This window comes from Bufo gargarizans, chromosome 11, assembly GCF_014858855.1.
Source record: "Bufo gargarizans isolate SCDJY-AF-19 chromosome 11, ASM1485885v1, whole genome shotgun sequence".
In the NCBI taxonomy this organism is placed as follows: Eukaryota; Metazoa; Chordata; class Amphibia; order Anura; family Bufonidae; genus Bufo; species Bufo gargarizans.
This window is the reverse complement of record NC_058090.1, coordinates 75,169,048-75,193,941: the sequence shown is the minus strand read 5'-3', so window position 1 is coordinate 75,193,941 and position 24,894 is coordinate 75,169,048. Positions and strand designations below refer to the sequence as shown.

The window sequence follows — 24,894 nt, the reverse complement described above, 5'->3', positions numbered from 1 at the left end:
ATTTTCCAAAGCTATACTCGCACACGGCAGTTGCAAAAATATTTGGGACTGTCCCATTCACATGAATCCATGTGCATGCTGCAGGAACAACCCCATTGTGCAAAGATAGACTGATGCAGGAATTATCTGAATAATCCCACAGATTATAATATGACAGAAAACTGACAAGCTACGGTAAGCTTTCTCCCTAAATGTAAAATGAAGAAGCTTTATAAATAGTCTTCATTAAAGAGTTCCTACCATTTTGCTACTGTACAACATGTGCAAGTCCTTCACCTAGCTGGTGGTGCTGCTGAATCTGACAAATCACAACAGTTTCTGGCAGCGCTTTCAACTCTCCCCCTCCCCTCTCTCAGTGTACAGATAGCAGTAAGAGGTGGAAGAGGTCCTACATAGTACATCAGAGTGTGGAGAGGAGGTAAAGCATGCAAGGAGGTCAGCTTACACAGGCTGTAGATACGGGAGGAAAGCACACATATAGAATGTGTGTAAGAGGAGAGAACCAACAGGAGAGGGCAATCACTAATTACACACGTCCCAGCATCAGCGTCTGTCAGTACAAGTAAGGGTTCATTTAGACGGGCCGGGAATCGGGCAGATTATCACGACACTGTGCCCATGTAAATGTGCCACCGATCACCCGAAGAACGAGCGAAACAATAGATTATAGACAAAAACTTGATGCAAACTTTTAAACTCAAGGTAACCACTATCATTAAAGGAGTCCACCGCATTTAATGATGACCCTTTGCAATATAAATACTTTTTCATATTCAACACATACTTGTACGTATACATGAATGTGAATGACACAATGACATGATGCAAACGTAGAAATACTGCTTCTTACCACAGTCTCCCTGGCCGGCGGTGGTCTGGTCTGCTGACTAGGGATAAGTACAAAAGTGAGCGCCCCGTGCATTTCAGCCTAGTAAAGAGAAACTACATTTTACTCTAAAATATGACAATCACTAACATGAAACTACAGTAAATACAAAATTCCTTCCAAAAATGATGATGCCCCACATTCACTCATTACCAATCCAATTCAAGGTACCCCAGGAGGTACATCCATCTTGTACCTTTCTCCACTCCTCTGTCTGTTATGGAGCCACAGAAGCTGAAATCTGACAGTTTAACTAAACCCTTCAACCCACATTCTAAAAGGGGCTGTCTCCAATGAATCACTTCCGGACCTCCAGACTTTAAAGATAGCGTCCTCAGTAGAAAGGGAGCCACAGCCGCCACCAAGTTTCTGCTGTTTGACACAGTAGACACCAGAGGCTAATGTCTGCGATCGGTGATCACGCTGATCGCAGACATTTAACACCTCAGATCCCATGGTCAATTGTGACCATGGCATTTGAGGAAGCCTTCCCTGGGAGAGCTGCGCTGCCTGGGGCCTGAACAGCTCCTCCGTGTGGCGATCAGGGAAGCCATTTGTTCCTTGTCCCTCTGAAGGATCCGACGGTATCACAGCAGTAGTTCCTAAGGATGCCTGCAGAAGGCAGCGTTCCACAGAAATATTGCGCAACTCCCATAGGCTGCAATGGTAATTTATTGCAGTATATGGGACAAGCAATCTTAACTGCTAAGGGACTTAACGTGTAAAAAAATAAAAAAATGTTTAAAAAAGTATTAAAAAAAATACCACCCCCCCTTGCCCATAACAAAAATAAATGAATACAGATCACATGCACCACCGTGTCCCAAAACGCCCAAACTATGAGAATATAAACGCATTTATCGCCTATGATGGAACAATGAAATATATAAAAGTTATTGGGGTCAGAATTTGGCAAAAATCAGGTTTCAGTTTTTATCCTTTTTCAGTATTAAAAACACAAAGAAAAACTATATAAATTTGGTATCACTGTAAATGTTTTAACTAGAGTGGAGCGAATTCCAGGTTTACTGGTAAAAGGTGAATTGCGTTATGGATTCCGTTAGCACGGACCAGAACGCAATTCTACGACGAAAGGCATAACAGAATGCCTTTAGAGCAGGCATGCTCAACCTGCAGCCCTCCAAGCTGTAGCAAAACTACAACTCCCAGCATGCCCAAACAGCCTACAGTAGGGCATTGTGGGAGTTGTACTTTTACAACAGCTGGAGGGCCGCAGGTTGAGCATGCCTGCTTTAGAGGCATTCCGTTATTCATTCCGTCATAATAGAAGTCTATGGGCTGCATAACGGATCCATCCCTTTTCCGTTATACTGGAGTCCTCTCCTGCATGATGGAAACCGGACGGATCCGTTTTGCAGGCCATAGACGTCTATTATGACGGAATGAATAATGGAATGCCTCTAAAGGCATTTCGTTATGCATTCCGTCATAGAATTGGTTACCAGTAAACGAAGCGTGAATGAATTTCGAATTTCAAAATATGAAATTCGCTCATCTCTAGTACTGACCTAGAGAATAAAGGGAACAGGTCAGTTTCACCATATAGAGAATGTCGTAAAAATAAACCTATTGTGGAATTGCTTTTTTTTTTGTCCAATTCCAGACATCATGTGGCCATGGGAACAGAAAAAATAAAAATAAAAAAGTCATGGCTCCGGGAAGGAAGAGCGTAGAAAACTAAAACTCAAAAACCAGAAAATCACAGTGTGCTGACGGGCTGAAGGAGTCTTTGCCCCATACAGTAACCTGCTGACTAGTGACCGATCTGGATCCACTTACAAGCAGCTCAAAGACATCATTGACATCTTTCCCCCGGATCTCAATGCCATTTATTTCCAGGATTTCATCTCCTTCGTGCAGTAAGCCGCTCTTCTCTGCTGCGCCCCCCTTCACGATGCGGCTGATGATTACAGAGTCCAGTTCATTTCTCACCGTGGCACCCTGATCCGTGCAAAAAATAAAAAGCCATAAGACCACGGAACCCACTACATGTATTATCACATGATCAAGTGCTGGACCATCACACACAGCAGACTAAGCCGCTCTGCTGACACATCAGATACTTACCAGTGGAATATCTCTTGCCTTCTCTATTCTTACTATTTTAACTGTTTCATCACCGTACTGGGCAATGTTTTCATGAAAGTGGTCTTCAGAAACAGATTCGGGCATCATTTCCTGCTCCGCCACCTTGTCATGAGCCAAGAAGAGAGCCTGTGTTAGAGAGAAGACATTAGTGGCACATCGGCTTCATCCCCCTGTATATCATAAATTAAAGGGGGTTGTCCCACGAAAAATATTTTACAGTTTTCAAACCAGCACCTGGATCTGAATACTTTTGTAATTGCATGTAATTAAAAAATTTGCATAGCCACTGAGCTATCCAATAAAATGTATCTGTACAGCGCCACCTGCTGTTTGCTCTTTTTCTTATTGTTTTGTCCTGCTCACTGAGATGGCCGCACATGCTCAGTTTCTTCCTTCAACTGTCACCTGAGCTGTGATAGGGAGAGCATGGACACGCCTCCTGAGCTGTGATAGGGAGAACATGGACACGCCCCCTTAACTGCAGCAGGAAAGACACTCCCCTTGAGCTGCCATCTGGATATAAATCTAGCAGAGCAATGAATGAGGAGATCTCTGGATCCATGTCAGGTACAGGGCTGGTTCTAGCTTTGTTAGAAAGATATTGTCATGTACTGTATTATGTCTGATTTTCATTTTTTACAGTAATCACTGGCTAACCCCTTTAACAGGGGAGCGCTGACTTTACCATCATTTGTCTGCTGGGTCCCCTATAATGATCAGAAGAGTGGTCACACTGTGTGGTCAGGGGTGTGGATACGTATGTGGGGGTCATAATATAGGGATTCTGGTGTCCTAGTGTTCAGACCGCCACAGACCACATTTCATCAGACTGCGTTAAGAGCATTACAGAAGCATAAAAGAGTATATTGTACCACAAAATAAGAAGGTTTTGTTCTGGTCTTAAAAGAGTTTTCCAGGATTTTATTTTATTGATGACCTATTCTCAGGATAAAGAGGTAAAGAGCTGCCTCCTCCTCCTCCTCCTCTCTACTTGTCAGGGATTATGATCCTGAATAGAGATAAGAACTTTAGCTGAATCTCTGGGGAATTTAGTTCATGAGGAGACATGAAGTACAGAGAGGACGGACTGTGGTAATGGAGACTGTAAACAAGTGCTGCTGCTCATTATCTACACCTCACCCTCCTCTCATGTCTCCTCATCCTCTCCATTCCCACAGAGATTCACCTGTATTCAGGATCATGATTCCTGACAAGTAGAGAAGAGAGAAGGATGAAGCAGCACTATGGCTCATTGTGGTGAAGTAACTTGTCCTCCTGTGTGATTAGGACAGGTTCTGTGTGTACTGATAGGACGGCGGCCATTTTATTTCTCCTGATGATTGCTCCCTAGACATAACAAGCCATTCTAAGTAATGAAAGGTATTTGTAAATATGTTTATGGTAAAATACTATTTAAGTATTTGTATTTTTTTTATTTCCTGGAGAACCCTTTAAAAAATCAATAAATTACGGTATGTAGACCCCAAAACGATGCCGAAAAAATCGACACAAAAAGCAACTCAAAATGGTTTGTCTCAGTTAATAATGGGCGAACACAGAGTTACACAAAACGGGAGCAGATAAAGGAAACTTGAGGTCCTGACCATGACGTTGTGCGTCCCTTAGGTTTAAAACAGGCAATGAGGACACACCTTTTTTAAGAGAACATAGATGTAAAAGAGTGGGACCTCCCTTTAATAGGAGATGCTATGAGAAGCTCTCCTTCCTAATGACAGGGATGTCAGCGGCTGTATGCAATACTTAATTTCCCACTGTAGAGGGCTCCCCGCCAGTAAAAGCTGAAGAATGCCCCGTCAGTGGAATCCCCCTGCAACCAAGTTCCTCTCCAAAGACCCTTCATTGAAACAAGGGTTGTCCAAAGTGAGGAATATGGTGAAGAGAATCTCATTTGTAAAAAAAAAAAAAAATTCTCCTCTTGAAGTTTCGGCGTCAGCAGAGCGTTCTACCTGAATGTCGGGCGTGTTCAGAAGGTCGGTAAGTTCTTGGCTTTCTTTGTGATGACTTGCTTTCAGTACGTGCTGCACCTACAAGGAAAAAGCATAAAGCAGTGAGCCAAGCATTTGGTTAGCCAAAGCAGGCAATCATCAGGAAGGAACCGTCCATTCCTGTATAACTGCCTGCATTTACATGCAGCGATCCCCTCGACTGTATGGGGGCGAGTGATGGCTACTGCAATTCAGCCTTCACAAAAGAGCCCATTCCTTCCTGAGAGTAGGAGGATACATCTAGAAGTCTAGATACATCTACTAGAGGTGAGAAGTATGGACTTCAGGCCAGACAGTTTCCTAAAGACAGCAATACAAACCCAACGTATAATAGTGCCACGTACTGCTACAGCCCCAACGCTCCATATCCTCAGCTAACACAGCTATATTATTTCCAAGGTTATCAAAGGACTGGACTGGTCAGAAACCAACTAGTCCGTCCCTTGTTCCTCCACTGGCCCTATAGAAAAAAATAATAATCTATGCTCCGATGACCATGTTTGTGCTATATAGTTCACCAAAAATCCCATGTATGTAGTATTTCACTCTATGGCGTCCATATGTCACTCTGCCCAGGAGCCGTGGACACACAATTTAGACATAATGGAGCAGTCAAAGTAATCCATGTACATACAACTAGTAAGATTTATGAAAGCAATGCCTCCAGGCTTGTCTGTCCCATCACATTGAGCCAACAAATGGAGGTGCAGCTATAGTTCTTGGACTGAAAATGTCCTGCAGACTTCATCATCGTCTTCGTCTGACCCTTTGGGAGTTGAAGACGGCATACCTCACGGTAAACCAGGCTTCGTAAAACCGCCCCGAAAGGCACTTGAGGAGAAACACACGCCAGGCTATTTTTGTTAAGGAAAGAAAACAAGGTGGTCACCTACCTCCTGGACCAGCTCCTGCCCATTAGGGGTGAGGGGGTATGGGGGGCTGGCTTTGTTCATGTGCACAGCTACAGCATTGTGGATTCTGAATGCATTCTGAAAGTCTACATTTTGCACTAGATGGAGGAGTACACCGAGGTCTTCCTGGCTCTGAGAGTCTACCAGGGTGTGCTGGATGTCCTTCAAAGAACTCAATAAATCTTCCAAGTCTGCAAAAGATGGAGAAACAACATCTTTATTACCACGTGTCCGGTGGAAGAAGACGACAGATCAAAGTGATAAAAATCTGAGAACAATACGGGTCATTAGAAACAAGTCCGCTCACTCTTGGTCGGCAGCTCGGACCATGAGAAGTGAGCAGGACGGCAGAGCGGACACTCCCTGCAGCCACCAGCTGTCTCCGCGGCTCACAGGTTTCATAGAAACTGGTCAGCAATAAAGACTGAAGGAGGCAATGTCGACGAGGAGGAGGCAGCGCATCCCAAGAAAGCAAACAGGCAGGAAGCAGCACAATGCGGCTTTGAGTGGCAGGAATAATAGGCAGCAGTGTCCTGTAGGCCCGGCTATGTGGGCAATAATCAGATGCAACTCAACACCGCTGCCAATGCAGACCCTACTGTCTACACATGTGGCCACACACAAAGCCGGGAGAGGTCCTACACACTCCGGGAAAGGGACCTACAACAAGTTCTTTATGGAAATGTCACATTTCGAGGCGGCCGACGACATGGGAATGCGTCACTCCTTCTGGGAAGATTACAATAGTATTCAGAACAGCTCGGCCTCGTGATGAGAGACCACGCTGACCGGACAGGACACCTTGTGCTCTGATGACCACAACTGACAGCAGAGCCAACCATCTACATATACAGTGCCTTGAAAAAGTATTCATACCCCTTGATCTTTTCCACATTTGTTTCACGTTACACCCACAAACTTACATGCATTTTATTGGGATTTTATATAAAAAGAGCAACACAAAATGGCTTGTATGTGTGAGGTGAGAAGATGATGATGATACTTGGTGTTCAAAATGTTTAATAAATAAAAATCTGGAAAGTATGGCGTGCATTTGTATTCAGCCTCGAGTCCGTACTTTGTAGGACTACCTTTCACTGCAGTTACAGCTGCAAGTCTTTGGGGGTATGTTTCTACCAGCTTTGCACATCTAGAGGCTGACATTTTTGCCCATTCTTCTTTGCAAAATAGATCCAGCTCAGTCAGATTGGATGGAGAACGTCTGAACAGCAATTTTCAAGTCTTACCACAGATTCTCAACGGCATTTAGGTCTGGACTGTGACTGGGCCATCCTAACACATGAATAGGCTTTGATGTAAACCATTCCATTGTAGCTCTGGCTGTATGTTTAGGGTGAACCTCGCCCCAGTATGATGTCTTCTGCAGCCTCTACCAGGATTTCCTCCATATATTTCGCTCCATCTTCCCATCAACTCTGACCAGCTTCCCTGTCCTGCTGAAGAAAAGCCTCCCTGCAGCATGATGCTGCCACCACCATGGTTTACGGTGGGGATGGTGTGTTCAGGGGCATGTGCAGTGTTAGTTTTCTGCCACACGTAACATTTTGCATTTAGGCCAAAAAGTTCAACTTTGGTCTTATCTGACCACATGTTTTCTGTGTCCTCTACATGGCTTGGGGCAAACTACAAACGGGACTTCTTATGGTTGCTTTCAAAAATGGCTCTCTTTTTGCCACTCTTCCATAAAGGTCAGATTAATGGAGTACACCACTAATAGTTGTCCTGTGGACAGATTCTCCCACCTGAGCTGTGGATCTCTGCAGTTCCTCCAGAGTGACCATGGGCCTCTTGGCAGCTTCTCTAATGAGTTTTCTCCTTGCCTGGGCTGTCAGTTTAGGTGGACGGCCATCGCTTGGTAATTTTGCAGTTGTGCCATATTCCTTCCATTTTTAGATGGACTGAACAGTGCTCCGTGAGATGTTCAGAGCTTGGGATATTTTTTTATTTTTTATAACCTAACCCTGCTTTACTCTTCTTCACACCTTTATCCCTGACCTGTCTGGTGTGTTCCTTGGTTTTCACGGTACTGTTTGATCACTAATGTTCTCTAACAAAACTCTGAGGCTTTCACAGACCAGCTGTAGTTATACTGCGAATAAATTACACACAGTTGATAATTAGGTGACTTCTGAAGGTAATTGGTCATACAGGATTTTATTTAGGTGTATCAAAGTACAGGGGGCTGAATACAATTGCACGCCACACATCAGATTATTTATTTATTAATACTTTTGAAAACCATGTATCAATTTTCTTTCACCTCACACATACTTGCTACTTTGTGTTGGTCTATCACATAAAATCCCAATAAAATACTTTTAAGTTTGAGGGTGTAACGTTACAAAATGTGGAAAAGTTCAAGGGGTATGATTACTTTTTCAAGACACTGTATATGGGGGTGTCCAGAAGAACTGGACATGCTGGATTTCAGCTTGCCTAAACCTTTTGTCCTGAATGCAGATAATTCACTAGTACCGGCGTCTGGCAGCAGCTTTCACCCCCAGCTAATCATGTATGGGGGGCCAGGAGGAACAGCTGCCACCTAAAAGTTGTCAAAGGCTTGTGGCCACCTTAAGACAACTAAATGCCTACATGGAGGCAGATGCAGGTAAGGTATGGGCCTACAATATATTGTTTGCAGAGTATACTAAAATCACCGCCGTGTACAGAACATACCAAGGATCCTTGCAGCCACTGAGCGCTTCATTTCAAGAGCTTCACAAGGGGCCCTTGACCCCAGGGCTGGAGCACAGACCCGATCTTGGCAAAGATAATCACTTCTGATCTATTTCATGACTGTAAGAAGTCCACTACCCAGCAGTGGAGCAGGAGGCGAAAAGGTAAAGTACTCTGCACCTAGTGCTATGAACTTGCTTCATCAGACATGCGATGTCAGGACACATTAAAGGGAACCTGTCACCAGTTCATGTCGCCCATCATAAACTGGGCACAAGAGACTTGGATTACACCACAGGGTCACTTACTGTCTTCTGGCCAGTGGTTTTCTTTAAATCAGTGGTGAGCAGCTCCAGCTGGAGCCCCGATACTCATGAGCCGCAGCTCCTCCTGCAGATGATTGACAGCTTTCTTCCCATACTATGAGAGGGGGAAGAAGCTGTCAATCAGCAACTTGGGGCAGCCCGTATATAGGGTAGCGTAAAAACCAGCGACGGAGAGGGGTCTGTTCATAGTATACCAAGCACAGCGCCGTACATTGTATAGTGGTTATTCTTTGTCTTGCGGGTCAAACCATTCACTTGGAACAGAGTTGTATAAAGATCATGTGACCAATGGAGGTGATGTCACAGGACTGACTGTTGGGGGTGTCAGGAGTCCCCCACCAATCAGATATTGATGACATATCCTAAGGTTAGGGGTCAGCAAGACTTCAAGGGGCCAAAACCGCCGCTGATCGGCTGTTTGGGAGTAGCACTAGCCAGCTCCACCACCCATTGGCACTGGCTACTGCAGAACAGCTGATTGGCGGGGTCTTGGGTGTCGGACCCCCACTGACGGCCTGTCCCGAGGATCGGAAGTGGGTGTAAAAACTGCTCAGCCAATCGCTGGCTGAGGCTGGCCACTGCTGCCGTGATTGGCTGATGATCGGGAACAGGAGCGGGAAAGTGGCGAGCAGTAAGGACCCTGCCATGGTGCCACCATCAAAACAGCGCCAACGGGAGAGGAGAGTATAAGCTGGGGTATTTCTTCATTTTTTGCATGCTATGGGGCTGCTGGAATACCCCCTTAACCCGAGAAGCAGATATATCACGTGCACATCCGTTCTGGTAATGAGGACGATAATGACCACGGCCCAGGAAACGGTCAGGTTTGATGGATCGGCGGCATAGTAAATAACTTGTGTGAGAAAGTCTGATAATGTAACAGTGAAGGCCAAGCTCCGGGCTGAATGAATGACTTTATAATGTGGCGCGCGTCCGGGGAGGACCAGACGTTGTGCAGATATGGAGCTTGGCAGGAAACCATCTAGTAGGTTTCTTCTGGGAACCTCAACTGCGAGGAAATGAACTGGCGTCTGTCACCACATGCCGTGGCCAATGGCCGCACATTTTACCTACATATGGACGGTGGCCCTGATGCAGCTCTGGGCACCCAGGGGTAATGTAGTATAACATGGCGGCATGTCATACATGGACGGCTCAAGGATAGGGACGTTTCTCCATTCTGGGTCACAGAGGAGGTCTGCGAGCATCCATCCTACGACATCCATATGGCCAAGAGTTGTCCTTAATCTACCGCCACATAACGCTATTATATTTACATCTTATTTAAAACCAACGTGGTGGCCGGGGGAACCTGGTAACCCCCATTACGTACTGTAGTTGTATTGTAAGATTGGAAAGCAAAACCCGGCAATCATAATAACGTAATTATAATGTAAGGTGATGCCACCACACCTAGACCGGTGCCATGGAGGTCACTGTGCACCCTGGGTAATACATGACGCAGTAATTAGCACCCTGTTAGACCGGCCACTCGTACACACTGTAATCACTGCTGGGGACCGCCACACATCTAACCCTTATTAGATATCTATCCAGCACCAGGCCTGGTTCTTATGGCCACGTCCGGGACACGATGCAGATTCGCCATAGGACACTATAAAGGGTGCATCATAAACGGTTACAATATTTGGATGTGTGTAGATTACTGACTACATTACTTGCAGCATTCGCTGGGTAACACAGGTGACCCCCACAGCCGTCTGGTCTGTATTTTTGATAGAAATCTATGCCAAGGCCGCTAACAAATCACGTGTGTTGTCCGGTTTCTGGACGAACCCCTTTAATGGCTTTATATTTTGATATTATTAAACACTTAAAGGGGTTGTCCCACAAATAATATTTGGAATTGAATACTTTTGTAATTGCACGTAATTAAAAATGTATTTTTATTCAATTAAGTCTAGCTGTAGAGCGCCACCTGCTGTCTGCTCTTTTTCAAATTTTCCTGCTCACCGAGGTGGCCGCACATGCTCAGTGCCATCCTTCAATTGCCACCAGCTGCAGCAGACAGGACACGCCCCTGAGCTGTCAGCTTGGTATAAATCTAGCAGAGCAATGAATGTGGAGATCTGAGGATCCATGTGAGGCACAGGGCTGGTTCTAGCTTCGTTAGAAAGAGGTTATGTCCTATATGATGTCAGATTTTCATGGGAGAACCCCTTTGATGGGATTCCTTGACTTCAAAAAATTACTCATAAAAAGCGTAAATGCCTATGAAACAAAAAAAATCCTTGAGATGACAATGTGACGCCCCCTAGAGAAACCAGTCTTCAGGCTGGCAGCATGCCGGGTGTCAGCCTATGCGGGCGCTATATCTAGGAAAGGAACCAAAGCAGAACTGATGGAAGAGAAATGTGAGTTTCTGGTATTTAGAAGGAAGGACTTTCTGTCACGAGGAGATTGATGGATGAGCCTCTCCACAAAGTGCCGCACCCTCACTATCTCCTCTCTCAACCCACTCCAGCTATGACCTACAACTCTCATCCTCCCTCCAGGACCGCTCTTGTACTGAACTCCTTGACCCGGTCACACCGATCTCCATTCCATCCTCCCCTCGTTAGAGCTGCGCCGGCTTAGGTTCTGGCTGGGGGGACTGGTGACAAAATTCCTGCTGCTATGTGCCTACTGAGTGACTGCCTCCATCGCGGTTAGATTGTAAGCTCTTGTGGGCAGGGACTCCTCTCAACACCGCAGTAAAAGTTCTCCGAGGGTTATAACGTGCCATCAGATATATTTAATAAAAACCTATTTCAGAATTTTTGGATTTTTTTTATTTTCCATGTCACTATATACTGTATATATATTTTTTTTAAATCCTGCAGGCCACTAAGCCTCACAACAGGCTGATACTTCCTGTTCTGTACAGCAGTCATCTCATTATCATCACAGGCAGGATTACAATAAAAGGCTTTATTGCTACATAGACAACACTGGATTACTTCTCCTCCCCGCACAATGACCTCTGTACAGGTCACAGAGCATGCCTAGAAGATTCTATGGAGATTTTTCAAACTGGTGTAAAGTAGAACTGGCTTAGTTGCCCATAGCAACCAATCAGATTCCACCTTTCATTTTCCAAACGAGCTGGAATTTGACTGGTTGCTATGGGCAACTAAGCCAGATTTTCTTTCTACCAGTTGTGACAAATCTCCCCTCCTCCAGTCTATTGTGTCTATGGCCCACGTGGCTGCTGTAAAGTAAAGCCCCATATGCACGTGACCGCATATTTTGTCCACATCCGATCTGCAGTTTTTGCGTATTAGATGCGGTCCCACTCCGTGTACTGTCTGTATCCGTATGTCCGTTTCACAGTCCCGTAAAGCAGACGGAACAGGTTCTATTCTTGCCCGGACAAGGACAGGACCTTTCTACAATGGTGGCATGCACACAGTGGTATTGGTGTCTTGCAGATCGGAAACCCATACGGTCGTGTGCACGAGGCCTAAATGTGGTTAACACCACTTCAGGAAAGATGGCTGCCTCTGTAACAGTGCGTAGAATGTAGGACTGTAGGCGGGCATCCAGATAGCAGTATTTCCCGTGCTTGCATGCGTTATATAAAGTCATGTGACCACGTCATTTTTTATTTATTTTTTTAACAGCAAGAAAAAAAATAAAAAAGCAGATCAGAAAAAATGAAAATGGATTTTGTGCTGCAATTACTGTGCTCTTTTTATAGGCGAAAAGCACTTATTTAACCTAAAAAAGCGAGGGCAATTACGAAGACCTAAGCGATCGTTACGAACAACGCAGCAATAAAAACCGCACCGTGTCAACCCAGTCCAAATCGTAAACTAGAAATCCCTTATGTCAATTTTTACTTTTTGGCTCCTGGCAGCCACGACAATGCTCTGGGTATTGTGGGGTGGGGGGGGTGACAATCCTGTTTTTCAGCACACAAAAAAAAAAAAAAGCATTTAAAAAAGGGCTAAATAAAAAAAAAACTAAACAAAAAAAACGGACAACGGCACAGATGAGGACAAAACTTCCTGTCACACACACTGCTCTGCCAGCTTCCACCAGTGATGACCAGGTTTACTGGCGTGCATTATGGTTTCAGCGCAGCACAACATACCCAATTACTTAATGGCAGCAGTGACCGGAGAGGCCTGTGCGCCACTCAACTACTATTAACACATAACGCTCCCGATAATTGCCCGGGGTAAAGATGCTGCCAATGTGGTCACCTAAATCCTCATGTCCTAGAAACAATGAATGTGTACAGGGATGAGGACCGCAGCAGCGATCACTTATCCCCATACACAGAAGAGGATTGCGGCATGTAAAAGGCAGCTCTCACCTCCAATGACCGCCTGCTGTAGTAGAGGAGCAGTGGGAGTCTGACTGCTGAGACCCAAAGTGCCCATCGAATCTCTGCTGAAGCGCCATTCATTCTCTATGGGACTGCTGGAACTCAGCACAACCCCTTTAAAGGGAACCCGTCATCAACGTTATGTTACCCATACTAATGGCAGAATAAAGTAGAGACAGGTGAGTTGATTTCAGCGGTCTGTCATTTATAAGTTAAAAGTACGTGGTTGCCGAGAACCAACATCACAATCATTGCAGACCGGGCCTGGAAAAGAGTCACGGCCACCTGAGAAGAGTCATGGTTATTCATAAATTCCTGCTCTCCTGCCCACCTGCTGATGACTGACCGGCTTCTACCTAGTTTTCTCCCTTTCTCTCTAGGAGAGAACTGACAACCATCAGCAGATGGGCAGGAGAGCAGGAGATTTAGGAATAACCAGGACTCTTCTCAAGTAGATTTGACTCTTTTCAAGGCCTGGGCTGCAATAATTATGATGCTGGTTCTCAGCAACCACTTACTTTTAGCTCATGAGGGACACATCGCTGATATCAGCATTTCTGTCACTATTTTATGCTGCCTTCAGTGAGATTAGCATAACGTTGATGGCAGGTTCCCTTTAATGATCATCAACGCAAAAAAATAATATAGTGATCATTCATTCCCATAAGCTCCTTCACTATTTTCACCACATAGTTTCCTAATATACTGCGGATGAAGAGGTGTTCTGATCTCCCGCATAAAGGTGAAACCCCTGCACAGATAGGGTGAATTCCTGCAGCCACCACTAGAGGCGCTCAGGAGCTCACTGCATACTGCTGGACTTTGAATAAGGGCTTATGCACACGACCATATGTATTTTGCAATCCTAGACGTCCGTGTGCATTCCGTATTTTGTGGCCCCTAATAGAACAGTCGCATCCTTGTCCGTAATGTGGGCAATAATAGGACATGTTCTAACCTTTGGCGGAACAGACATACGAAAACGGAATGTACGGAGTAACTCCCGTTTTTTTGGGCGGATCTATTGAAATATATAGTTTCGCATATGGTCCGCAAAAAAAACAAAAAAACAGAACGGACACGAAAAAGAATATATGTTCTTGTGCATGAGCCCCGAGTGGAGGGAATCTATCAAGGGCTTGGCCCCCATTTTTGACCTAAGAAGGTTGCGTGTTTTGGTGTAAATTTCACACTAAAATTTGTGACTCTGCCCCTTTTTCACGGTGAGACAAAAAGTGGGCGGGGTTTAGCAGGAGGGACCTCCCACCGCCTGATAGGTTTACTGACTGTAGTTTACACCAGAATTGGCAAAAGCTATAGCAAAAATCTATGTCTGTCCACAGCTCGAAGGACAGCCAATGATGGGCCAAATGAATGACTTTAAGCTCCAAATGGGGGTTACCAGTCGGGGGGGGGGTGTCCCTCGTACAGTCTGAAACTATCCAATCAGTGATGCCAGCGTCAGACTGTGCAAAGACACACGCCAGGTGGTAACACCCAGTTTCACCTTCATTGACAATCCATTCATAACTTCTAGCAGGAATAATAGAGGACTGGCACAACACATTATTACATGGGGATACAAGTAGTTACTAAAACGGACATGTCAGGAGAGGGGACAGGTCCTCTTTCACATTATCTGGTAATAAGAAGCTCCTGCTGTTTTGGCCCATAACAGGGGGGCCCCTGTGCCCCGGTACAGGGTCCGCACACTGGCACTGCCATGTGTACACTATAGAAGAGACAATCGCATCCTTACCTAATACTTTTACAGCTCGGCTGGGGCTTTCCAGAACCGGTCCTTCATCCGTATCAAAAATTGGGTTATCAATTCCAGTTTTAGGAAAGGTCTGCGCCAACTTCTTCAGTCTCATGGAGGAATTGACATCCAGATCCTGTTTCTTGCCCTCCTCTTCCCGTCGACGCCTCATATCCTCCTGCTGCTGCCGGATCCGTTCCAGCTGAGCGCTCCTTCGTATGGGCATGGCCCTCGTGCCCAGGTCTGGCGGGCAGTCCACTGCCATTTCTCTGTGTTTCTGCGGCTCGTCTGGAGAAAGATCTGCACTTTGCTTCTCGCTATCCGAGTCTTCTGTTACATGACCATTCACATGGGAGGTGGTCATGGCTGCTGAGAGAGCCCTGCGCCGGCTTTATACGAGGAGCAGGGTCGGACCATCTAGATCCTGGCCCGTGGTAGCCATCCGGGGACGAAGGGAACCGGACTCTTCTGAATGTGAAGTTACCTAAGTATAGAAAGGGCAAACATGTATTAGATGTGTTGTACAAGTCATCTGCCGTCTACCATAAAACAACCAACTTTTCTTAGAACTCTGGAGTGATTCCTCTATTATTCCTCCAGGAAATATATGAATAAACTGACAGCTGGGTGCTACTATTTCCCTTGACAATACTGGGTGTCCTTACACACATAGTGCCGGCGGTAACGGGCCACACCCACTGACAAGGGGAAGGGTACCACCCAATTGTCAATACATTTCCAGAAGGAATAAAAGAGGAACGGTACCAGATACTGCCAGAATACCTTTAAGGCAGTATGTAGAACTGAACTCAATATGGGCAGATCTTCTCAAGTGTCTGCATGGTCAAACTCCCTAATGAATCATTACAATAGAAAACGGCACTTTCCCTTTAAATTAGACTGGTACGCCTATGCATAATACAGCTGTACGGTGAATAATGGACCAGTCGGACCACCACCGGGTGTTATTTTATTGGTCGTCTGCCAAGAAGAACTTAGAGGCACAGACGGACCCCAGCAGTGAACTTCCCATCACACCGACGAGTTGACTCGTGTGTCCCAAGAGACGAGCGTCTCAAGAACCGGCACAAACTGAGCAAAGTCCTGAAGGAATACAATAAAAGCCAGTGTGTGGCGGCTAATTAAGGAGCACGCTGCCACCCTGACGGGGCGGCCACGCTGTATAATGAGCTTACAGAGGGCTAAGCGGATAATCACCCAGACACACGAAGAGTGGGGAGCCTGGTCCTACCTGCCACCTCAGTGATTACTCCCCCCAGTAGTCAGAGCGCCCCTCGCTAGTCGCACAAATGCACTTTGCTCAAACGGCTAAGGGGTCAGCAACCTTCAGCCCTCCGGAGGCGGTGAAACTACCACTCCCAGCATCACTTCTACGGGAGTTCTGAAAACAGTTAAGCAAGTATGCATGCTGGGAGTCGTAGTTTCACCACAGCTGGAGTGCCTGGGCTAGCTTCATATACGCAGTGGCAGGTTTCCGGCAGAGAGGATCAAATATGACTAGGTTCTGCGGCTAGAATACTGAAACCTGACGGATCTGGCACATGTTGGACGCCGACGGATCCCATTAACTATATCGTCTATTTGCTGGAATAGGCAACGAACCTCCTCCGCAGAGGAGAGCCTAGCCTACCAGCGCATGCACAATATTCATGCTGCAAACCCGGTAGACCCAATTATAGTGAAGGCGATCTGTTGCGGGCAAGTGGCGTCTGGCGATATTCAGGCAGTGCAAGCGCCGATGGTTGGTAACACAGGCTGATGCAAACTGAATGCGGGAGGAATGATCGCTTCTGCGGTCGCTCTTCCCTCATTCAGGTCTATTGATTACACAAGGATGTGCTGCCGATAACCGAGCATCTCTCAACCCAATCAGCCGACAGACAAGCATTTTCTCGATCATCGGGGACGACGAAAGTCATGCAGTCTAATAGGCCGCAGGCAACGTGGCTGATTTTATAGCACAGAATCGAGCGTTGTAATTGCTAGATTAGGGCACAGCGGAGATAATCCGCTATAATCTCAGCGTACACAGGTACCGCCAAAGCACTGAGGTCCGGCACATAAGGTACGGGCTCCTGGGAATGAGGAGGAATGTGTGAAGTATGCGGAGAATGCTGCTGCCCATCTGCAGGCCGGGGAGAGCCTGACACGGTGCAGACCACGTGTAGGAGCCCTGCTAAGGAGCATATTAGGGCATTCTCCGTCTGGATCTGCGAGTAGGGCTGCAGGAAACCATTATTTCAGTAATAGAGTATTCTATCAATTATTTTTTACGATTAATCGAGTAATCTAATAAGAAAAAATAAATTAATAGACTGTTTTCCTTTATAAAAACTCAGACCCCCTGCCATCAGTCCCCAACATCCTTCATTCCCCCAAAATCCACGTTAAGCTGCATCTGCACTGATCCGGAGGATAGGCCATCAGTATCAGAATCCCGGAGGACCCCTTTAATGGGCCCGATCCTCCGATATCATATTCAAAACCAAGAATAAATAAAATGACCAGACTTTATAATGATTGATAAAATATACGTGAAAGCGAGCTTTCTGACCGCTGCCCCATCCACTCCAATGGGTGTGCGCACACGAGCATCATTTTTCACTGACCATCTGTCCGTTCAGGAAACATCGCTGCATGTTTTATCTTCATCCGTTTTTCAGGCAGGACTGGTCCATTCCGGTCAATGGGCGAGAAAAAAAACAAACAGCTAGCACATGTATGGTGTCCTGATGCAGTGCGTTTTCCACTGACTCAGGCCTCCTGCATGTGACCGTACCCGTTTTAGCGGTCCGCAAATTGTAGCTAGCAACCGTGTGCATCCCACATTTTTCCTTCCACAGGTCCCGCAGTATGTTTCAAATTCCTATAGAATGTTCTATGTTATTGCGGGACTATGGAACGGACATACGGATACGGAAGCACACGGCGTGCTGTCCGCATCTTTTGCGACCCTATTGAAATGAATGGGTGCTCAAAAAATGCAGATCGGACGCGGACCAAAACTACAGTCATGTGTATGAGGCCTTACTCTTCCAGCATGTGGAAAACGGATGCAATCCTGATGGAAAAACTGAAACACTGAATGCAATCGCAGGCAAAACTCCTTCAACTTGCAAAACTATCGCCGAACGGACACGGACGCGTTCCGTCTTGCTTAATGTGAACTAGGCCTTACCTGCTTTTTATTTTATTTGGTGCTGGCTGCTTGTTAGGGCTCATGCATATAACTGTATTTATTTTGCAGCCCACAAAACACATATATCCCCTCCCCCCCCCCCCCCCCCCAAAAACTAAAAACGGATGACATCCGTGTGACATCTGGTTTTTGGCGGATCCATTATAACAATGCCTGTCCTTGCCTGTAAAATGGACTAGAATTGGACATGTTCTAATTTTTTGCGGAACAGACTTGCAAACATACGGAATGCTCACGAAGTAATTTCCGTTTTTTGGGGGGGTTTTTGCGGCCCCATTGTAATGAATGATTCCGCATACAGGCAGCAAAAAAAAAAAAAAAATGGACAAAAAAATCTGGATGTGACTTTGACCCCCATACTTTACACTGCAGCTCCACTTGTATGCACACACTGCTACTACTACTAGTTTAACAAGTCACAAAATATCATGAAACTGCCCGGAGGACGGCTTAAAGGCGCTGACCATTTATCATCTCCCACATGGAGGGAGTATCCGCACGTCACTCAGATCGTATCTAGATGTTATCTGTGAGGTGGCGTCACAGGTGACTTACCCCCAACATGAAGAGCTCTCGGCAGGTAAAAATATTCCCAAAAGCAAATGGAGACTTTCCATTTCAATCTAAATCTAGTCATAGTCTAGTCTCTGACAAACTTAAGTGGGTGGGTCAGGAGATCAGAGAGAAGGTTTCACATGAGCCGTCAGCTGAGGGAACTCAGGAATGACAGACGGTTTGCAAACAGACAGATTTTTTATTTATTTATTATAGAGATATATGTCTGTGTGAACTGCGGTGAAGTGGGTACCGCCCGTTTTATGCACCAAAATGCTGCCTATTCTGCCATAGGGCACGGTCACACGTACGGCGCAGCAGCAAAACGGTGTGGATTGTGACGTGCAGAAACGCTGCGGATTTGCCACCGATTTTAACCTCTGCGTTGCCAAGGGTGAAACTAGGAGCAGATATAAAAAAAAAAAAAACACAAAAACTGAGATTTAAAATCTGCTCCGCATTTTTACACGTTTTTTTAAAATCTCATCCACCTCGCTGCTACCGTTAAACGCTGCAGATTTGCCGTACATAATTCCACTACAAAAAAACTAAACTACAAAACTACAACTCTCAGCATGCCCTCATGGCTGTAGGCTGGCCAGGCATGATGTTGGGTGCTGTGGGCGTCACTAGGCATAGTCTCCCCTCAGAGGTCAATGACGGCCCCTGCTGGAGCACCGCTGCTCCCAGGCCTCTCCACCCAGACCCTACACATAGGACCCGTCCGACACCACCGCGCAGGCCTTCTACTACACGGCCTGGGTTTCTCTTCCCCGGGCTGACACTTTCACATGGCCAGCTGGGAGTTCTCCTCCTTACCAGAGAGATTAGCATTCCAGCAGCATTCCTTAGGTCAAGACCATTAGTTCCTATAGCAACCGGTGGGCAAGCCTGGGAAAGCGGTACAAAGGCCGAGGCCAGACACCGTGCGGAAATAATAGGTGATCTCACATCGCTGCTGCTGTCACCGGACGTGATCCGATTCCCAAAGGGCCGAGGACGGAGGTGATGACTACTGGTGGCACTGGTTTCCAGTAGATGCTCCATTACTTGTAGATCCCACCATCACCGATCGCTTTTCCTTTATTTAACGGACCTGTATTCAGAGATGCCAAGGCAATTTACTGATATTCTTCCCTCCCCACTACTCCCCCCATCATCCTACACCCTAGTTTTAGACCAGTTCCTTCAGTTGTCCAAAAAGTCATCATTATACTACTACTTCTTAAGACGACTTTTTTTTTTTTGGTGTGTTAAAAGCAGGATAAGCAGCTGCCAGACAGACCTGGCTCCGCTTGTCAGCATCGGACAGAATGAAATACAACGTGTGCGAAACCAATTTTCCTGGCCGCTAGTCGCCACAGACATGAGACCGTACCGTCAGGTGTCACCCGTCTGACCCTAAACCCCCTAACGAAACTGTAGGGGGGATTAAGACGGATGTTTCTGACTATATACTTTTTTTTTTTTTATGCATAAGCTGCGCAATTTCAGGAGGTGAGTGCGGCAGTAAGAGAGATCTACGACAGTGCGGTAGGTGCCATGTAGGCTTTGCACATCTTTTAGAAAAGAGCAGCCCCATGTAAAATTGGGGGGGGGGGGAATAGCTCAAAATAAGGCTTCTATGTCATTTCTGGCATAGAAGCCATGATAAATTCTCCCCCTGGAGCGTGGTTTCCCTCCAGTCCTGCATCGCTGCACATTTAGGGCTCATTCACATGAACGTGTGCTGACCGTTGCAGTGTTAAGGACCGCATTTGCGGATCCACAATACACGGGCACCGTTTCGTGTGCATTCCGCATCACGGATGCGGACCCATTCACTTCAATGGGTCTGCCAAGCCGGAGATGCAGAACGGTGCGGAACAGAAGCACGGAACGGGACCCTACGGAGTGCTTCCTGGGGTTCCGTTCCGTGGCTCCACAAAAAGATAGAACATGCGCTATCTTATTGCGGAACGGAGGGATCGCGGACCCATTCAAGCGAATGGGTCCGCGATCCCTATGCGGCTGCCCCACAGACAGTGCCCATGCATTGCAGACCGCAATTTGCGCTCCACAGCACGGGCGTGTGAACAAGCCCTTACCCTAAAATCCAAGGATCTTGGCATGCTATAGCTGTACAGGAGTCGCCATCAGAAAATCCATCATGTCTGACGCCATGCCTCCTTATTCTTCCCGTCAATGATGGGCACCATGACGCAGACCGTACAATTGGGGGCCACTTTGGCATCCATCACAGGACACATCCAGGCAATCTGTTATTTTAATCTTTCCACACCAGTGGAAGTGTGAACAGAGCCGAAGCCTTGATGTCTACAAGTAACCTAAACCCAACCACAATGGCACGCTGATGGCAGCGGGTACATCACTACACTGGTGAGTACCGCCTATTGGTAATTAAATACATCTGACATATCGGCAGAAACGTGGCCTGGCAGGTAGGTACGTAGGATAGCTGTCAGACCATGGTGAGCTTCAGGCTAAAGGGATGAACGTCACATCACCATATGGGGTAATCTTAAAGGGGTTTAATACTGATGACCTCTCCTGATCGGTAGGGGTCAGAAACCCGAGCCCCCCTACGATCAGCTGTTTCAGAAGGCACCGGCGGTCCAATGAGTGTCCCAGTATTTTCCACGCTCACCAAGCACAGCGCCACACACTGTATAGTGGTTGTGCTTGGTATTACACTCAGCCCCATTCACTTCTATGGGGCTGAGCAGCGCCTAGGCCACACGACTGCTACGGCTAATTGGCAGTGGTCCCAGGTGTCTGATCCTACCGATCAGATACTGACAACCTAGGATAGGTGTGCGCCCCTGGCTGGCACTTCTTATAGAGAGAACCAATGTCATAGCGCCAGCCACAGACATCCAAAACGCATTTCTCTCAATTCTACCATAAACCTGTATGACTGGACAATCAGGAATAAGCCAGTGCCCTCTGCCGGCTGCTTATCTTACTTTGGATAGATCCTCATTATCAGATGGGTGGGGGTCTGACACCCAGTACCAGTGGACTGAGCCGGAAGCAAAATGCCATGTAGTGGACGCGCAAGCCTCCTGCGGCTCCTGGCACAGCCACTACAGAATAGACGGGGCCATTGTTTAGCTTCTGGTGCGGATCAGTGGGGGCGCCAAGTGACGGACCTTCACGCATACAATATCTAAAGCCTGGAAAACCCCTTTAGTGGTAATGGTGGGAAAGAAAGTCGTATCACTACGGCAACAACGACTCATCCTCCCATTCAAGTCAATGGGAAGGACTGCAAATCAAACTGGAACACTTTTTTCCCCCAAGACACGTAACAAATGGGCGAGATACAGATACAGAAACCTCTTCTCGTGGAATAAATGAGTCATCACTAAACTTTATCAAGCCCTAGAAACACAACAGGAACAACGCACCTCCCAGGGAAAGATGTCTGAAGACTTGTATGACAAGACGTCCTCTTATGTAATCATCTTGCTGGTACGTGCCCCAGCATGCTCGTTGGTGCTACCCCGCCGTACACTATGGAGACTGACAGCACCGACGTCTCCGGTGACTTTAGACCTTGGCAGGGGACGACGGTCGCTGGCACAGAGCCCCGGATCGTAAGATTTATAGTCAAGATAGGAACTGGCAAGAGCTAAGGAAGGAATCCTAAATATGCCGTATACACAATACCTTGACAAACAGCTTTTGTCGGTGGAGGGCGTCATCTCCAGACGGTTCATACAATAGACTGGCTTTACACGAAGCCGATGCAGAGGTATTGGACTCTTACATGACACCAGGTCCATGTGATACAAGGATGGCTCCAAGTCTGATGGATCGGAAGCAGCTCTCTATTCTGTCTCTCTGGGTAGGGCCCTCCTCTATCAAGACCATATGTCCCCACAGAGCACGCTGTGGGCTGTCCACATTTTGGTGGCCCCGTAGAAATGAATGGGTCCGCAACATGGTTGTGTGAATGCACCCTTATACAGGTAGCAGTGTCGGGATATAGCAGATCTGTCGCTCACACAGCCCTATAACCTAGGAGATTACAGGAGAGACATCTCCCTCCGCTCTACCCTGCACAGCTCACTCCCTGCCCCCTACCAGGCATAGATCTTAGGACTTGCTCAGCACTGCAGCATTTCCAGCAGTACCCCAGCGAGGCGTCCTGAGTCACCAACAGGTCAGAGATTAGGCTTTCAACAGCCGGCCAAACGCACCATCATCTAGACCTCCCAGCAATCAGCACCACCACAGGGAAACGAGGCATTCCACAGGTCCCATAGAGATCACTGAGCTGTCCATGGAGGTGTGGGGTCCTTCAGAAGAACAGACGTTCTTTGTACTGTCCCTTAACATGTGAAGGTCCTGGACAGTAGGAGATCCATCAAGTATCTGCAGATACTACTCTGAGGGCTCCAGTGGTCCTTGTGTTACATGGATATCCATCACTGCAGGGGAAACGTATAGCTAAAAGGGGTGGTCATGGTCAGACAAACCCTTGTCTGAAAGTCAATAGTGACGGATCCATCCCCCATTGACTTTCAATGTAAAGTCTGGACGGATCCGTCTGACTAACTTTTAGACTTATATATTTTTTTATGAACTATAACGCAGACGGATCCGTTCTGAACGGATACCATTGTTTGCATTATAGGAGCGGATCAGTCTGTGCAGACACCAGACGGATCCGCTCCGAACGCAAGTGTGAAAGTAGCCTAAGCCTCTGTTCACATCCATTTCCGGACCTATACCTCCAGGGAAGCCTTAGGCATCTACCATCACAGGCATATATCATACATGTATAATACACAGGGGTCCTCCTGTCACAGACCGTCTCCATTAACCACTTATCAGACCATTGGGACCCCCAAGTGATCCGGAAAACGAGGGGCTCATCTCTGAATGGAGTGGTATGGCGCAGGCTAGTCCAGAGCTCCATTCACTTCATAGACAGCACCCAGTCAGTCCTATAGAAGGGAATGGAGTGGGGGACTGACACGCGCTATACTGCTCCTACCCCCAGAGATCTCTCAGCCTGTGAATAGGTGATCAGTACCCCAAACTTGTCCCTCTGCATAGGAAAGTGCAGCGGAGAAGGCTTTCCTGCAGTGTAAAAAAAGAAAAAGTTGCACTGGCCACTGGCACCCACCATGATGATGTGACGGCGCACGCGCAGTATTACATTTGCTTTATGCAGAAAACTGTTACTGCGAGACACTAGGCACACAGACATTGACAGATTAATCAGGAGATGCCCCCCGAAAGTGTGATGCCGCCTGGTCAAGGGGAAATCTGATTGTTTACAGCAAATAGAGAACAGGAACCCCGTCAAAAGAGAACTAGACGACATACAGGTATTTAGGCTACTTTCACACTAGCGGCACGGACCTCCGGCAGGCTGTTCCGTCGGGTGAACACCTGTCGGATCCATCCTGCCGCTAGTGAACGTGTGCTCCCGGACTGCGGCTCCGTCCCCATTGACTATAATTGGGGGGGGGGGGGGGGGCGGTGGGCAGAGTCCCGGCAGCGCACGGCAAGAGGCTGCTGGAATGGGGTCGGAGCGGCAGTCCGGGGGCACACGTTCACTAGCGTCAGGACGGATCCGACGGAACAGCCTGCCGGAGGTCCGTGCCGCTAGTATGAAAGTAGCCCTACACTGCTACTTAAAGGAGAGCCGTCAACCCCTTTAAGGGGAGCACACATCCTGTACATGAAACAGTGCCTACATACAGATAGTAGTCCGTGTACAGCTTGTATAACAGTGTATATATGGTGTGCCCTCAGAATAACTCAACGCACAGCCATTAATGTCTAAACCGCTGGCAACAAAAGTGAGCACACCCCTAAGTGAAAATGGCCAAATTGTGCCCAATTAGCCCTTTTCCCTCCCCGGTGTCATGTGACTCGTTGGTGTTACAAGGTCTCAGCTGTGAATGGGGATCAGGTGTGGTACATTTGGTGTTCTCGCTCTCACACTCTCTCATACTGGTCACTGGAAGTACAACATAGCCCCTCATGGCAAAGAATCTCTGAGGATCTGAAACAAAGAATTGGTGCCCTACATAAAGTTATCCTGGGCTATAAGAAGATTGTCACCACCCTGA

At 47.0% G+C, this 24,894-nt stretch overlaps 1 protein-coding gene across 1 annotated transcript in view; it reads right to left on the bottom strand.

The window, feature by feature from the left end:
* Window positions 1-15,507, bottom strand: part of LOC122921990 (protein PALS1-like) — a 29,064-nt gene extending 13,557 nt beyond the window's left edge. Inside the window, exons 1-6 of the mRNA XM_044272369.1 lie at window positions 15,028-15,507; window positions 5,895-6,103; window positions 4,963-5,040; window positions 2,975-3,121; window positions 2,687-2,848; window positions 851-928 (exon numbers count right to left, since the gene is read on the bottom strand). Coding sequence (XP_044128304.1) covers window positions 851-928; window positions 2,687-2,848; window positions 2,975-3,121; window positions 4,963-5,040; window positions 5,895-6,103; window positions 15,028-15,391 — 1,038 coding nt within the window. The 5' untranslated portion in view covers window positions 15,392-15,507. The remainder of the gene's footprint in view (window positions 1-850; window positions 929-2,686; window positions 2,849-2,974; window positions 3,122-4,962; window positions 5,041-5,894; window positions 6,104-15,027) is intronic.
* Between the last annotated feature and the right edge of the window lie 9,387 nt (window positions 15,508-24,894).